At 40.9% G+C, this 16,424-nt stretch overlaps 1 protein-coding gene across 2 annotated transcripts in view; it reads left to right on the top strand.

Moving 5' to 3' along the window:
• The window catches only part of LOC106003286 (collagen alpha-4(VI) chain-like), a 118,488-nt gene that overhangs the window by 83,630 nt on the left and 18,434 nt on the right, over positions 1-16,424 (top strand). For both annotated transcript variants that reach the window (XM_045088928.1, XM_045088927.1), the window contains exons 26-32: positions 4,483-4,518; positions 4,625-4,687; positions 5,993-6,055; positions 7,255-7,290; positions 8,566-8,602; positions 11,180-11,191; positions 11,280-11,773. In XM_045088928.1, the coding sequence (XP_044944863.1) occupies positions 4,483-4,518; positions 4,625-4,687; positions 5,993-6,055; positions 7,255-7,290; positions 8,566-8,602; positions 11,180-11,191; positions 11,280-11,773 (741 nt within the window). The remainder of the gene's footprint in view (positions 1-4,482; positions 4,519-4,624; positions 4,688-5,992; positions 6,056-7,254; positions 7,291-8,565; positions 8,603-11,179; positions 11,192-11,279; positions 11,774-16,424) is intronic.

Raw genomic sequence — 16,424 nt, 5'->3', positions numbered from 1 at the left:
TTGAGATGTCCCTACCCATCTCCCTCCTTTTGACAATTTTTCCTCATTTTCTCAGACCAACTCAAATATCAACTTCTCTTTGTGGAAGCCTTCTTGGATTTCCATGGACAGATTTGGTTGTCCTATGCTCTGTGTTCCTAAGGTGTGTTAGTCATATTTCTACAGTAGTCCCTTTCCATTGAGGTTGTATTATAATTTATCCTTACGTATTTGACAAGTTTGTGAATTTGACAGTAGACTGCATCTTATTCAGTTTTGTATTGCTGGAATGAGCCTGGCACAGAGTAGGGACTCAGTAAATATGTTTGAATATTTCTACTCCCAAAGAAGATGGTATTTTAGCATGTTGTAGTTGAAGGGTTACTGACAGAGGTTTTGAAGAATGAAACTCACATGAAGCTTTCAACTCATCAAATGTCAATAGTTACAGTTATTCTGGTGCTTTGGTCTGTGAGTTACCATTTATTGCATCACAACATAAGAAATCACTGGGATGTTTAGAGATGCCCAGCTACTTAACCCTGGGCTGGCTTCTCTGCAATTCTCTTATTTCCCTTGATGGCACTGCTGCTATTTTATTGACCAGAAAAATGCCCTGAATATAATTAATGGGCATAAATTCCCAAAACATAGTAAACTTTTAGTAAATATCTGTGCAATAATGAAAAATGGAGACCTCGGTGATCATCTAGTTCGGCCCTTTTGATTCACAGATAAGAAAATTGAGATTCAAAGAAGTGATGTAATGTGCTGATGGTCACACAGCTGGCCACACATCACAGTCACACATGGTTAGAGACAGATCTGAGTGTAGAAGCTATGCCATTGGATCCCCATCCTGGCACATCCTGTCTTTCTTCTCTAGTGGGGACTTTGCATAGATGGGGAATTCTAGGTAGAATTCAAATGCCCATATTTTAAGCCACATACCAGCTCTGCACTAAATCCAAGGGCAGCCTCTCCTTATTGTAGTGTGGTTAACACTGTGGAACACTGTGGAACAGTTCTGAGCTGCAGCCAGAGCCCTATTTTATTTTATTTTATTTCGTGGGTTTTTCCTGGCAAGACTTAATGGCTTCGTTTTAAACAGTCCTCATTGCTGCTTGGCTGACTGGCTGGCTATCTTCCCCTCATCTATTCACTCTCCTCTCTGAATTGACTGTTTCATACCTTCTCCCCTTCCCTCAGACTTCCAAGACCTGCTTTCCCTTCCAAATTTCAGCAGACAGTTGTGCTTCTTGTTTCATGAAATAAGTAGGAGAAATGAACAGAAAACATCTACCTACATCCGCCATGACATAGGCCAACTGACTTGCCTCTGTACCCTGTCTTCCCTCCTACTGCTATAGATAAGAGTCCGTGCCCTCATCTAAGACTGATCGCATCTCTCTTGGGCTGGATTCCATTCCCTTTTTGCTTTGTTAAGGTCCTGGGTCTTTTCTCGTCTTCATCCTCAAATTTTCTTCCCTCTCCATAGATCATTCCTGTCAGTATACAAAGAAGTGTGAATATAGCCCATCTAAAAAAACAAACATAAAAAACCCTCACTTAACTACATAGTACCACTGTCCCCCTTCTCTCTGGCAAAATTCTTTGATGGATTAGGTGTATATCTGTGGTTTTTACCCAATGGTGATTTTACCCTCCAGGGCATATTTGGTAATGTCTGGAGATGTTTGGGTTGTCACAACTGGGGGAGGAGATGCAAAGGGCACCTAGTGGATGGAGACCAGAAGTACTATTTTTCTTCCTGTAATACACAGGACAGCCCCTCACAACAAAGAAGAATCATCAGGTCCAAAATATTAGTAGTGCCATGGTTGAGAAACTCCACTTTCTGTCCTCTGGTTCTTTGGAACGGATGACAGTTGAACCTTCACCCCCTGACCCCTGCCCACTCAATGACATCTGCTTTAGTCAAGGTAAAACCCATGGTGCTAAATCCAGTGGTCAGTTCTCTGTCCGCATCATACTCTAAGTCTCAGCAGCATTTGACAAAGGTGATCATGGCCTTCTTCTTTAAACCTTTCCTCTCTCATCTCCCAGAACATACCAATTCCCTGGTTTTTGCTATCTTCTTGTTTTTAGTTTCTTTTGAATGTTCTTGGCCTCTAAATATTAGAAGACTCAGGACTCTATCCTTATACTTTTCTTTTTTATAATTTTAATTTTTAAATTTTTTTATTAAGTTTTTCAGTTAACGTAGAGTGTATAGTTAACGTAGAGTGTAGTATTAGTTTCAGGTGTACGGTATAGTGATCAACACTTCCATACAACGCCCAGTGCTCATCACAGGTGCCCTCCTTAACCGCCATCACCTATTTCCCCCATCCCTTCCCCCACCTCTCCTCTGGTAACCATCAGTTTTTTCTCTATAGTTAAGAGTCTGTTTCTTGGTTTCTCTCTGCCTGTCTGTCTCTTTTTTCCTTTGCTCTTTTTGTTCCTTATACTTCTGTTGTGCTCCTCTTTACTTTCTTCTCAGGTGACCTTATCCAGTTTCACGGCATCAGGTATCCTTAATCTATCCTCTAATCTCCGTGCACTTCTCCAGTTTGGACCAGTGTCTTAAACTCTAAACATGTTTCCACCGTAAAACTGGCATGTAACGAAACAACCTTCTCTCCCCGCCCCCCTCCTCTCCCTCCTTCTTCTCCTCCACCACCTTCTCCTTTTTCTCCTCCTCCTCCTCCTCTTCCATTCCCCTCTTCCTTCATTTTTCTTCTTTTGTTTGTTAACCTTTGATTATGGAAAAATTCAAACATAGATACAGGTGGCAAAACTAATACAATGACACCTCTCCCCAGGTACCCATCACCTAACTCAAGCGATGAAAAACCCTTGACCAGTTTTATTTTGTTTTATATGTACCCCACCACACCTGTATCCTTCCCCCAGTTATTTTGAAGCGATCCCAGATATCATATATTCCATGAGTAGATATTTCAAGTTGCATCTCTAAAAGATTCTTTATAAATATAACCACAGTACCATTATCAACCTAAGAATTAACAATAATCTTTTAATATCACCAAATATCTGGTCAGATATCATCAAATATCTGACAAACTGCCCCTCCTCTAGCCTTCCCCGTCTCAGGGAGTACAGCCTCCCATCTGCCAGTTGTGCAAGGAAGATACTTGCTCCATCTTTAATAAATGTCTGTCTCTCAACTACTGTATTTACCTCATCATCAAATACTGTGAGTGTACCTTCCAGATACATCTAGCATTTCATCACTTCTCGCCCCTGCCACTGCCACCCTCTGGATCAAGCCACCTGACTGGCATTCTTGTTTCCACTCTTGCCTAATCTAGTTAGTCCTCTGAGCAGCAGCCAGAGCCCTATTTTATTTTATTCTATATTTATTTTTTAAAAGATTTTATTTTCAAGTAAAGTCTACACCAAACATGGGGCTCGAACTTGCAACCCTGAGAACAAGAGTCACGTGCTCTACTAATTGAGCCAGTCAGGCACCCCCACACTCATCTTTTAAATGGATAATCAGACCATGTCATTCCTTTATTCAAAGCCCAGCTTCAGCTCCTGGTGTCATTCAGAATTAGCCCATTGTTAACATGGCCTACAAGACTCTATACATCTGGTCCTTCTGTGAACTCCCTGACATCCTCTCCTCCTGCTCCCCTCCTGCCATTCTGGGGCAGGGTTCCTCAAACACAGCACACATTCATATTCTTGCCTCAGGGTTCTTCACACACTCATCTTTCACACACACACATGTCTCCCAGATACCTGTTTGGCTGGCTTCCTCAAGTTATGCTGGTCTTTGCCCAAATGTGGCCATTACCAAAAGGCTTTGTCTGACCACTTTGTATAAAATAGTTACCCCCTGACCAAATCTATCCATGTCATTCTTTATCTGTTAATCCTCTTTCTAGAATAGCATTCATCTCTCCCTGACATACATTTCTTCCTCACTAGCAGGTAAGTTCCACGATAGCAGGATCTTTGTTCTGTTCACTGCTCAATTCCCAGTGGCTAGAAAGGTGCCTGGCATGTAGCAGGTGCTAACTAAATACTTGTTGAATGAACAGTTGCTTTGTAGTGTGCCTTTGATCTGACAATGACCACCTGCTTTCCGGCAGCCAGTTTGGTACCCTTCCCTTTGGTTTATGTTGGATCAGACCTCTGGTTATTTAGACCACTGGATAAAAATGCTTAAGAAGGAAATTCTGTTACACAATATGTAATACATAGTCCCATAGTTCCCTTTCTGTCTGGCAAAGAAGGAAGGGGAAGATTGGTAAAGATCATTTGCCACTTATTTCACATCAAATTATAGAAATAAAATATGGTCACTTGGGAGTGGCTCAAGATAACAACCGTTACTATCATTGTTTTTCCTGGCACCTGTTTTGAGTCTATTTTCTCAAAATTATAGTTTCTTCTTATTCCCTGAGGAATGTCAAAGAAAGACTCAATCATATGACATTAAACAAAACCTTATCTCATTTCTGACACTAGGGTGAACCTGGATTTCCTGGCTCTCCTGGTGCACAAGTAAGAAGTTATCTTTCTGCGTCTGGCAACTGGTATGCAGCATGTGTCATTTGTTTGTAGCTATTTTTTTTTTCCAACTCAAGGCTTTGCTTTTGATTCTGTGAAGGGGGAAGATGGTGACTCAGGCCACCGAGGAGAGAAGGGAGCAAAGGGAATCAGAGGGCGGAGGGTAAGAATCAAAGGAATTTCCCAAGATCTATAACTGCACATATCATGACACTACTCATGGGAGAATTTCTATTGGGTTAACGGACTTCTCAGCAGGAAGCTCTTGTCCTTCTCAGGAAACATTCCACACCTTTCTCTGGCCACCCCACTCCCCCTGCCCCCGAATTAATACCACTCTCATTGATCTTGTGAATACAAATGCAGCTCATCAAAGTGTAATAAAAGAAAATCCAAGTTGGAGTTTCAGTTACACAATATCTATATCTATGGTAAGTCTGGAAATCACTTGGGAGGGTATTGTTTTAGCGGCAGAGCAAACATCGCTATTTCTGTCAGATTCCTTCAAGCCTTAACTTTGTCTTAGCTAATTTAGGACTGGACTCTCAGGAACGTGGCTGCCATCCTGGTGGACTTTGAGCCATGTCTTCACTGTGCTTTGTGGAGTCCACCATTTAAAATCCATTCCCTCGGGTTCCAAAGGTTCAGTCTCAAAAAGCTACAATCACTGGCAGCTCTTTTTGGAAAGAGCCTGTGAATATCTAAAACCTTGACAGTTTTTAGCTGATAGACATTAGAGAACAAGGCCTTCCGGGAAAGACATGGACTAGTATTTGGTGCAGAAAAGAGGAAAGAGAATATTTATTATCTAGGCACTCAATAATTGGTATTTTCATACACTGGCAAGGGCACAAAGGAAAAAACTAATCTATGCCTAATGTGGTTTGCTGCTGGCTAATATTGCCCTGCTCTATGATGTCTCTGATTTCAAATAACTGATGTCTCTGGTTTCAAATAAAAAAGAACAAAGCATTACCTACATGCTGATACTGCTATGTCGTTTCAGATACCTGTAAGATGATCAGTAAACCATGGTCAGCATAGACCTTTTATCAGACTCTAAAGACCAGAAGGTGGTGCAAGAAATTTTCTCTTTGATGTCTTTCTCTTGATGTCAGGTCCTCAGGGTGTATTTCCTATATTCTTTTAATTATATGACTTGGAGTCTAAATTGACTACTGAGCCATCCTTTAAGGCCGGGTTTGAAAGTGTGTGTCTGTGTGTATGTCCACATGTTGGCTGAGGTTAGGTCTGTAGGGGGCAGTTTAGATGGCTCCCGAAGGAGACTGCCTCCCTTTCTACTTTGGCATCTCACTCCATTGATACAGTTCATAAACTTAACTAGTCCCTAGCGGACTCATTGGAGCTTAGAAAGAATGACAGCTTAGTATCTCAAAGTGGGTCTGATGGTTTTAACCGAGTTGTATTCAAGAGGAGAAGCTTATTCCTTTGGTTTGGCTATTTTTAGGGTAATGCTGGCTTTCCTGGACTTATTGGAACTCCAGGTGACCAAGGCCCTCCAGGACCAGTGGTAACATAGATTCTTCTTTCTTTTATTTTCAACCTTTGTGTAAAAGTGAATAAGGATCTGCTAAGAGCCATCTGAATGAATGAAGAAATGAACATTTGGGAGGCCCTAGAGGATCTGTATAGGGAATGAACCAAGTTTGCTTTTGGAGACATTAGCTTCAAGTCCTTACACAGTATACTTATTTAATGTATATTGTTTACTTGAACATCGGGAAGATATTAGAGCAGCTGGAGATTTATAAACCTGTCTAAATACATAATACATAAACTCAGTGGAGACTGAGTTTATCAATATAAACAAGATGAGCAAAAACATTTGTGTAAACACTGGAAGGAAATCCTAACAAAATGTGACATTTATATAATCTGAACTAAACAGACAATGTTGCAAGTCCACAATTTTTTTTTTTTTTTTAAATTCCCTGGGAGGTCATTTGGTATGAAGGGAAAGACTTTGGGGCTCTTGTCATTTTGCAATACCCCTTGTCCCATGAGGCTAGGCAGTCTTTTCACAGGAGATGGTAGAGTGAGTGAGCCAGGGGCTGAACCTGGTGGTTTCACTGCATTTAGGATTTACTGTAGAGGAGCCACAAAGTCATGGAAGCAAAAATCTTGGAAGCAGAATGATGCACACACCTATTTTACAGACGAGAAAACAAAGGCTGAAAAGATTATTGTGACCTACCTGAGCTGACAAATCACTAGCTTGTAGAATCTAAATAAAAACAAGGATCTCTAGACTCCCAGAGTACCTCAGTCAGGACTATCTGTTCTGAAGGATTCCAGGGATGGCTTATTTGGCACTAGAGCCAGGATAAGATGGTGGTGGGTAGCCTGAGGAGGAGAGATAGGAAATGGCTGGTCTACTTTAGAACTGTTTCTGAATCGCCCTGAGATCTTGACAGGCCTTTTCTTGAATTGGATCCTAAACTGTGTGGCTTGCTCTCAAGATGACCTGATCTTCTAAGAGTCTTTATGTACCATGCTCCTGGATATCCTAGACTCTGAGGTCTGAGCATACCTCTGATCCACTCTGACTTTTTTCCTTAGGGGATCAGCCAGAATTCCAGGGCCAGGACTGTAGGGAAAGAAGGTGGTCTATGTACTATGGTATCTTTCTGAGAATGTTTTGCTAACTCCAGAGAATAATTTATCAGACCTCAGAATCTTACATTTTAAACCCATTTCTTCTCTTCCCAGGGCATCAAGGGTCCCAAAGGTTTGGCAGATATGATGGTAGGTAAACATTTTAAATCTAAACCTTGTTCTTTTTAACACATGAGGCTTTCCTCTTCCACACAGTAGAAATCTATATTCTATTGTTTCTCTTCTTATAAATTCTTTAAGTACCTTAAGTTTATAGACTTTCCTCTGAAAGGTTATAATCACATCAGTGAGAAGAGTAGAATAATGTTTTAAATCATGGAGGCAATCTGGATGTTTCTGAGTGCTACTATTGGCTGACATGAAGGGAAAGATTGAGGCTACAACTCCCATACAATATGCCTTTTTGTAAGAAGTTGTTCAGAAGTTGCTTATAAAGTATTTATAGATGGCAGAGTACATCTTCATGTTTTATGACACACCTGAAAACAATCTCAAAAGTTACGGTCAGGGGCGCCTGGGTGGCACAGTGGGTTAAGCCGCTGCCTTCGGCTCGGGTCATGATCTCGGGGTCCTGGGATCGAGTCCCGCATCGGGCTCTCTGCTCGGCGGGGAGCCTGCTTCCTCCTCTCTCTCTCTCTCTCTTTCTACCTGCCTCTCCATCTACTTGTGATTTCTCTCTGTCAAATAAATAAATAAAACCTTTTTAAAAAAAAAAAAGTTACGATCATTTTTCATCTCCGAAGCACAAAAATACTACTGTGGTGGGAAAGAAGTGGGGCGAGCGAGAACCAAGAAATAAAGGGGCCAAGGGATTAACAGAGCACAGAGGAAGAGGTCAAAGGAACGAAGCAGAATTCTAATGGTGGTGTGAGGGGATCTGTGTCTTGGCATTCGCCCTAAAGAATTGTTCCAGGAATTGCTGACACAGAGATCCAGGAATTGAAGACAGTTCTTTGCATTTTAGGCCAAGAGTTCTAGATTGAAACTTCCTCAAAATCAAATTTGGTTCCATTGCTTTTTGAGGCAGTTAAAAAAATTATTTATTAATTATAATTATAATTATAAAATTATAAATGTATAAAAATATAATTATAATTATAATTATAAAATTATAAAATTGTATAATTAATTATAAAAGTATTTATCTATGTCTAGTAATATGAGCACTGTATGGTATATAAAATATATTTTAAGTGTTTTAAAATATCTGTTGTATCTAGAAATATAACTTCTGAATCATTTCATCTGCTGTAACAATTTTTGTGTTTTCTATTGTAGCTTAGAAAGCTTCAGAAAGAAACTGATAATACACAGATGACATTTCTAAGTCATGAGAGAGAGAGATGGAATATGCTTCAGATTAAATACCTTTCCCTTTTCCCTCTTTCTCCATCTTTCTAACAGCCTTGTGACATCATTGCTGTCATACAAGAGAACTGCCGTAAGTTGTTTGGGAAAGGCTCAAGTGGGGGCCAGTGGTGTGAGGTGGGGCTGGTTCATGGTCATGGACTGGGGACATAAATCACCTGTGGATTTGACTGAGTGTTGTCTATCATGAAAGACTTATAAATTAATGTATTTGGCTCAGTCTGCCTTTGGGTAAGTAATCTTCTCCAGTGGGGTCTCAGAAATGAAGTGGCTGAAAGGGATGCTGTCTCAATGGTGAAGAGAAATTCCACTATAATGTGGCACCTCATGAAGGGGAATGCCAACTGCACACCTGCATGTCTGCATCTCAGTGCTTCTTATCACAAAACAAATAAAGAAAAACTTTGCTATTCTTATTCCATCCATTTAAACAAGAGGGATCATCAGGGAGCCTTCAATAAGAAATGTGTCCTTTTTTATTTGCATTTATGCTTTAACAATGGAATTACAAATCATCAGATGTTAATATTTGGTAACATCCCCAGATTGGATTTTACTCATTGTCTTTAGTGTATTCCTGGATATTTGCTTCCTGTAATATGTACACTTCTCCACTCACTAGCAATAGGGAGAGAACATTGATTTGGCAGAGTGCTTAATTTGGGTGCTTGGCTTCTCTCCACAAATGCCTAGTCCTGCTTATTTAAACTTCATGTTCTGTCCATTCCCATTTAGTTGCTGTTGAAAGAGATTCTGGAGTCCTTTTTCTTAGAAATCACAAAAAATAATACCATAGTTTTGACCACAAAGGGAGAATGTCAGAGTTGACCATGTAAAAAGTTAAAACCCGTTTATACTGAAGACCACTGTGAAGTCAAAAGTGAACAGAAAGGGGCGTGCGTCTTGGTGGCTCAGTGGGTTAAAGCCTCTGCCTTCGGCTCAGGTCATGATCCCAGGGTCCTGGGATTGAGTCCTGCATCCAGCTCTCTGCTCGCTAGAGAGCCTGCTTCCTCCTCTCTCTCTGCCTGCCTCTCTGCCTACTTGTGATCTCTCTCTGCCAAGTAAATAAATAAATAAATAAAAATACTTAAAAAAAAAGTGAACAGAAAAATGGGGAAAAATATATACAATATACCAAGCCAAGGACCTAATTTTGTTAACTCTGTCATGTCGAAATATATATAATCGCTTAATCATTTTTAAAAAGATTTTATTTATTTATTTGACAGAGAAAGAGACAGTGAGAGAGGGAACACAGCACGGGGAGAAGGAGGGGGGAAAGCAGGCTTCCCACCAAGCAGGGATACTGATGTGCCGCTCGATCCCAGGACCCTGAGATCATGACCCGAGCTGAAGGCAGAAGCCCAACGACTGAGCCACCCAGGCATCCCTCCTCAATCACTTTTATCTACAAGCTCAGATATTTTATATATGTTGAACCTAATGTAAAAAATTCTTAGACTGAAAAATCTAAGTATCATGAGACATCTATAGTATCATGAGACATCTATAGTGGACTAGGCAATACTGCTCTAAATTTATCGATGAAAAGAATTCATGTTCATCATATACTAAGTAAAAAAAGATTCAGAATAGGACATATACTAAGGTCCAAGTTTTATAAAATAAAATAACAAATTAAACAAATACATACATACATAGACATTATGAATTAAGGATAATTTTAATTTTTTGTTTTCTGATATTTTCCATAAAAATATATTACTTGAGCAAACACACTTATACATATTATAGTGTGTATAATATATACAGTATATTATATACAGTTTTAGATATATATATGTATATATATGTGTGTGTGTATATATAGTTTCAGAATAGCTCAGTGTATTAGTCAGGTTTAAGTTCAGTACAGTGTGACCTCAGTGCTCAGTAATAATGACACAAAGGTATTTCTCAGATCAAAGCCATGAAGGGGTCAGTCTGGGGTTGAAATGGATGTCCGCAGTATTCAGGAACACAGGCTCTTTATATTTTTTCATTCTGCATTGTAGGAAGGGTGTTCTGTTTCCAAAATCACCTTGAGGTCCAAGATGTTGACCAAGCTTCAGGCAACAGGAAAAGAAAGGGAAAGTTGTTTCTGAAGTAGTTTCTGAAGTTGTTTCTACCATCTCTCTTTTTTTTTTCTTTATTTTTTTTTAAAGATTTCACCCATTTACTTGACAGAGATCACAAGTAGGCAGAGAGGCAGACAGAGAGAGAGAGAGAGAGAGAGAGGAGGAAGCAGGCTCCCCACTAAGCAGAGAGTTCGATGGGGGCTCGATCCCAGGACCCCGGGATCATGACCCTAGCCGAAGGCAGAGGCCCTAACCCAGTGAGCCACCCAGGTGCCCCTCTACCATATCTCTTATTCCGTTCTTCCAGCTTCTCCACTGGGAAATGGAGTCTTTTCTCCAGGCAGCCATATGTCCTGAGACTGAGGATTTACTGCTATAGAAAAAAGGGAAAATGGATATTGGGGAGCAAATCGAGGTCTTGACCAAACTCAGGCAGGAGTCAGAGAAGGTCACTGCTTGAATTTCTCAGAGAAGATAGTTTTTCATATTGAAGCACTCACCTAGAAACCATAGCACTGCCTATATAAACTAACAATGTCTCGTTTTTTCCTCCAAAACAATTTCCCTTCCAGCTTGTTCGACAGGTAGGTAATATTTCTTCTTATTCACTCAGACATCACCTGTTCAGAGGCATTACAGAAAATCTTAAATCTGGGTGTCCATTGTGTTAAGGTATTTCCAAATGCCCAGCGTTCCCTAGCGAAGTGGTCTTTGCCTTGGACATGTCAAACGACGTCTCCCAGTCGGATTTTGAGAGGATGAGAAACATTCTATTGTCTCTGTTGGAGAAGATGGAAATAAGTGACAGTAACTGCCCAATGGGTGCCCGAGTGGCCATCGTTTCGTACAATGCCAAAACTGACTACCTGGTTCGCTTCTCAGACCACAAGGGGAAGCCCACACTCCTGCAGGCGGTCAGGGCGATCCCTCTGCAAGGGTCTTCTGGCAGCAGGAACCTTGGGGAGGCCATGAGGTTTGTGGCCAGACATGTATTCAAACGTGTGCGCTCCGGTCTTCTCGTGAGGAAAGTGGCTGTGTTCTTCCAGGCAGGCTGGTCTCATGACCAAGATGCTTTCAGCACCGCCACTCTGGAGCTCAGCGCACTGGACATCACCTCTGCGATCATCACCTTCACAGAGGCGCACAACCTCCCGTATGACCTGCTGGTAAGTGGGGGAGTCGCTGGGGGGCGGCGGCTTAGTACCTGCTCCTTTTCCCTCCATCAAGGACTGCATTGATGTGTATGCAGGGGGAGGGGGGTGTTCTTATTATGGACTCTGCTACAAGTGTAACTACTAGCACCAACTGGCCACTCTTGAGTGCTTACTCTGAGCTACATGCCTCACAAACATTAACTTATTTAATATCCCCAAGACTCTCTGAGGTGAGTAGATAAGAAATATCTTATTCAGAGATAAGAAAACTGAGGCTTAGAGAGTTAAGTATACCATCAAAAGTCAAATATCTAGTTAGTAGCAGATTGATCTGCCTTCAGAGCCCATGCTTAAACACTGTGCTAAATTGTATCAGGAGGGTTTGTAGAATGTAACTCTCCCTTTCCTCTCTTCTCCTCCCCTCTGCTCCCGCCCCCTCCCCTCTTCTCCCCTCATCTCCTTCCTTCCTCTTTCTTTCTTTCTTTCTTTCTTTCTTTCTTTCTTTCTTTCTTTCTTAAACACATACCCATATGACAAAGTGGGTAAAGCACATTAATTTAAAATGTACATCTAGATGGATTTTTATAAATGTTAAACCCCTTGTGACCAAGACATGGTTCAAGATATGAAACTCTCAGCATCCTTTAAGTTTTGCTCATGCTTCTCCAAACTATACACTCCACAGAGTCTCTGCTCTTCTGGCTTCTGTCACAGTCAAATAAGCAGTTTGGCTTGTTCTGAACCTTCATTTCAATTGAATCCTATAACATGTACTCTTTCGTACCTGGCATCTTCCACTCAACATAATGTCTGTTCTCCTTGTTTATCTATGTTGTGTATATGGGTATCATTATTTTTTACTGCTGTTCTGAACTATGCTAAGTGTGTACATACCACAATTTATTTACCTATTCTCCAGACGTGACTTCTCTAACTGAACCCCACATAACACATTCTCATGGAATATATGGGGTGATCTATCAAAATAAAGACAGGTTCTCTAAGAGACTCCATTGTCAATATTCAACTGTAATGGGCTAGCAAAAATGAAAATGTCATATAGTTCAGCCCAATAGCTAGTTAATTTAGCTGTGCTAGACCATTTAATTTTCTTGTAAAGAGAGAGGGTAGGTGACAGACACTGTTATCACAGCTGTGGATATACTTCTAAGAATCAATAGATAAAATTATGATAGCTTGCAACCATTGGACTACATACCCTGGGTTTTGATAAACAAAGTTAAAATGCAAAGCACTGAGTTCTTTTCTTGCTGTAACATCCCTCTTGTCCAGGAGGATGTGTGAGCAGAGATGTATTGTTGATGGAGCAGCCCTCAATAACTTCCTGAATGGATTCCTAAAGGCAGAATATAACCAAATAACAGTTAAAATTAGAGACTGGCTCTTCCATCAACAATGAGTGCCTTTGGAAAAGTCTCTTCATCTTTCTGAGTCTCATTTTGCTCAGCTCTAAAATAGAGAGAAGGTCACAAGTAAATGTCATCTAGCTCCCTTCCTGGTGTAATGATCTATTTACAAAAAAAGCATCTCCCTAACATTTGGAGAGTGACCCTTGGGGTACAGTTACATACCTCAAATGTCCAGCAGTGTGGCTGTCTGAGAGGATCCTGGGCAGACTGTTGGGATTTGATGTAGAGTGAATATTTGGTCAGGGTGCTCTCGGCTTCTTAGTTGCTTTAGGTTCCAGGTAAAAGGATATAATTGTATGTGAAAAGAATCTGCTAGCTTCAGTACACTTGGACCTCAGCTTGGTCACTTCTCTCTCTGCTCTCCTTTCTGTTTCTTAGACATATTCTTGCCCCGGGTTGCTGGAAACCAATTCTGTTTCCTAAATGTAACAAAGTAGAAGTGTTACATGGTGCTAAGTGTTGCTTGTCCGCTCAAATGTAATGGATGACCTCGTTTCTGTTGACACCAGCAAGGAGAGAAACCATAAGGATGATAGCTCCATTCTCAAGGCCTGTCAGAAAAATCCTCATTTCTTCATAACTGGACATAATTGCAGCCCTGAATCTCTCCCCTACTTTGTGCATTATCCTTAGGGGTATCCTGTTAGGAGAGTAGAAATATCCTGTAATTTGTCTTTGGAATTATCTGCCTGAGGAATCTCTCTGATGTTGCGTGAGGCTTTTGTCTTTCCCCTCTATTTTGTTTTATTTCACAAAACAACAACCACATGCTTCTTTTGGAAAAATGATAGTTGTTCAATTTGAAATCATTATATAAACAGATTCCGAACTTCTCAGTCCATTTAAACATTTTCAGAGGCTGTGGGGCATATTAAAAAGACTTTTTAAGCCATCCATTGAGTCATCTTAGCCCTAAAAAAAGTTTTGCAGCATTGGACTATTTGTGTCTGGATCCAGTTGTCTGTATGTATCTCAAAATCTTTGCCCTGTTTTTTAAAGTTAAAAAGCAGAGGATTGCAGGGAAAACGAAATTTGAGTCCCAGATTTCAAATTTTATTTTTCTTTATGAAAACTCTAGTACATTTTCCCTTAAAATAATACCTAGGAAAATAGCTCATGTTTATTCACTCAGACACTATACTAAGATCTTTCCACTTATTGGTTCTTGTAATCCTTATAACAACCCAGTGAGATAACTATTATGGGCCCATTTCTCAGATAATGAAACTGAGATATGGAGAAGTTAAATAACTTGCTCAAGGTCTGGAGTTTTCATCAGCAATGAGATTTTGAGTTCAAAAGTCAAGAACAGGAAGGGAGTTTAGAAGTTCTAAATTCTTCCCATGTATTAATTCATTTTATCTTTACAACACTATGAGATAAACCTATCAACTAGTCCTCTCTTTATTTCTGTGTATTAAAAGAGAAGAATCCAAAGAATGGAGTGCTGGCTATCATGGAGACAAGAAAATCAGCTCTAAAGGATAGACACATTAAGAGGATGGTCAAAAAAATGGGGGTGGGTAATTATAAGTTTTGTGTAATTTCAGGATTCAGAAAAATTATGAGGACTTTTTTTTTTTTTTTTAATTAATAAAGTATTGGGTTGCCTGGAGAGACTCTTCCAGAGGCCATGGATAACCTTTAGCTGAGGCTTTGTGGGTTGCTATTTTCCATTAGACTGTTACTGCTCTAAGTCCAGGATCAGCAGCCAAGGGAAGAAATTAGGTAAAGACTTCACACTCTGGGGGTGCCTGGGTAGCTCAGTGGGTTAAAGCCTCTGCCTTCAGCTCGGCTCGTGATCCCAGGATCCTGGGATTGAGCCCCACATTGGGCTTTTTGCTCAGCAGGGACCCTGCTTCCCCCTTTCTCTCTGCCTGCCTCTCTGCCTACTTGTGATCTCTGTCAAATAAATAAATAAAATCTCAAAAAAAAAAAAAAAAGACTTCATACTCTGTTTTGGTCCTGTATGTTATCTGGACATGTTTTCTTGACACTGGGACATCAACTTATTCACCTATAAAATGGGGATAAGCTCACAGATATGTCATAAAAGTCCTAAGAGGTTGTGCTTACAGGGACATTGGGCTGACACTTTCTATGTGTATACTTAGTGGGTAGCCATTATTATTACCATATCTTCTTCAGGGACCTGAAGAGTGCCTCTTCACCCAAGAACTATTAAATTAGACAGCTTCTATTTGTAAGCACCTATGAAGTTCCAACCACTGTGCTATGTGGTTTTCGTGCCTTGTCATCTTAACCCATCAATACTCAAAATGTGGTCCTGGGACCAGCAGCAAGACCATTACCCGGGTAATGAGAAATGCCAAATCTCAGACTCTACCACTGATCTAATTAATTGAGCTCTGCATTAAAAAAAAAAGATTTTTAAAAATTTATTTGTTTAAAGAGAGAACATGCTCGAGTAGGGGGAGTGGCAGAGGGAAAAGGAGAGAGAGACTCTCAAGCACGCTCCACATTGAGAGTGGGGTAGAGCCTGATGGGGGCACCATCCCAGGCTCTGCATTTTTAACAAGATCCCTAGATGGTTTGCATGAGTGTTAAAGTTTGAGGAGTGTTGGTCCAATCCTCATAACTATCCCACAAGTTAGTAATGATAATCTACATTTCACAGATGTGGTAAGGGAAGGCCAGAGGTAAAGCAACTTGTTTTAACCTGCATAGTCCTGGAATTTGTACTCTAATCTGTCAGGTTTCCAAGTTCCACTCTGCCACCTGCCACCTCAATCCAATGCCAATCCCTAATGTTAGTTGGGAAGTCCAGGAGTAGGCAGCTGTTTCATGGCAGTCTTGGTAGGATGGGGTCATGCCAACTGCAAGGAGCCAGGGCTGGACTCAAGCTCCTGGGGTCAGTCACAGGTCGCATGACTACTCTGTTTGCCTCCTTCCCCAGTTTGTCCATTTTCCCTTGTTCCCCAAGTTCTTGCCTCAGCTGGAAGCCAGATGGTTTCTAAGTCTCTCTCCTTAGGGTCCAGTTAGCTCTCCCTCCGTCCAAGGCAAATCCTCCTCCCCAGCGCTTGCTTTCTTTCCTTCTATTCCCATACAAATCGAGAGCCTCCCCAAGCTCAGTCCCAGGAATAAACATTGTCCCATGATGCTGGCAGCTTTGTGCAACAGCTAGAGCATTGGATTGAACCCTGTGGGTCTCTCCAGCTCAGGGCTCATGGGGACTTCTTTAAAAATTGGAGGCTGGAGTTTGAGAGTTGTCT

Source organism: Mustela putorius, unplaced genomic scaffold (genome assembly GCF_011764305.1).
Source record: "Mustela putorius furo isolate JIRA1106 unplaced genomic scaffold, ASM1176430v1.1 tig00003834_pilon_pilon_pilon, whole genome shotgun sequence".
Taxonomy (NCBI): Eukaryota; Metazoa; Chordata; class Mammalia; order Carnivora; family Mustelidae; genus Mustela; species Mustela putorius.
This window is presented reverse-complemented; position numbering and strand designations above follow the sequence as displayed.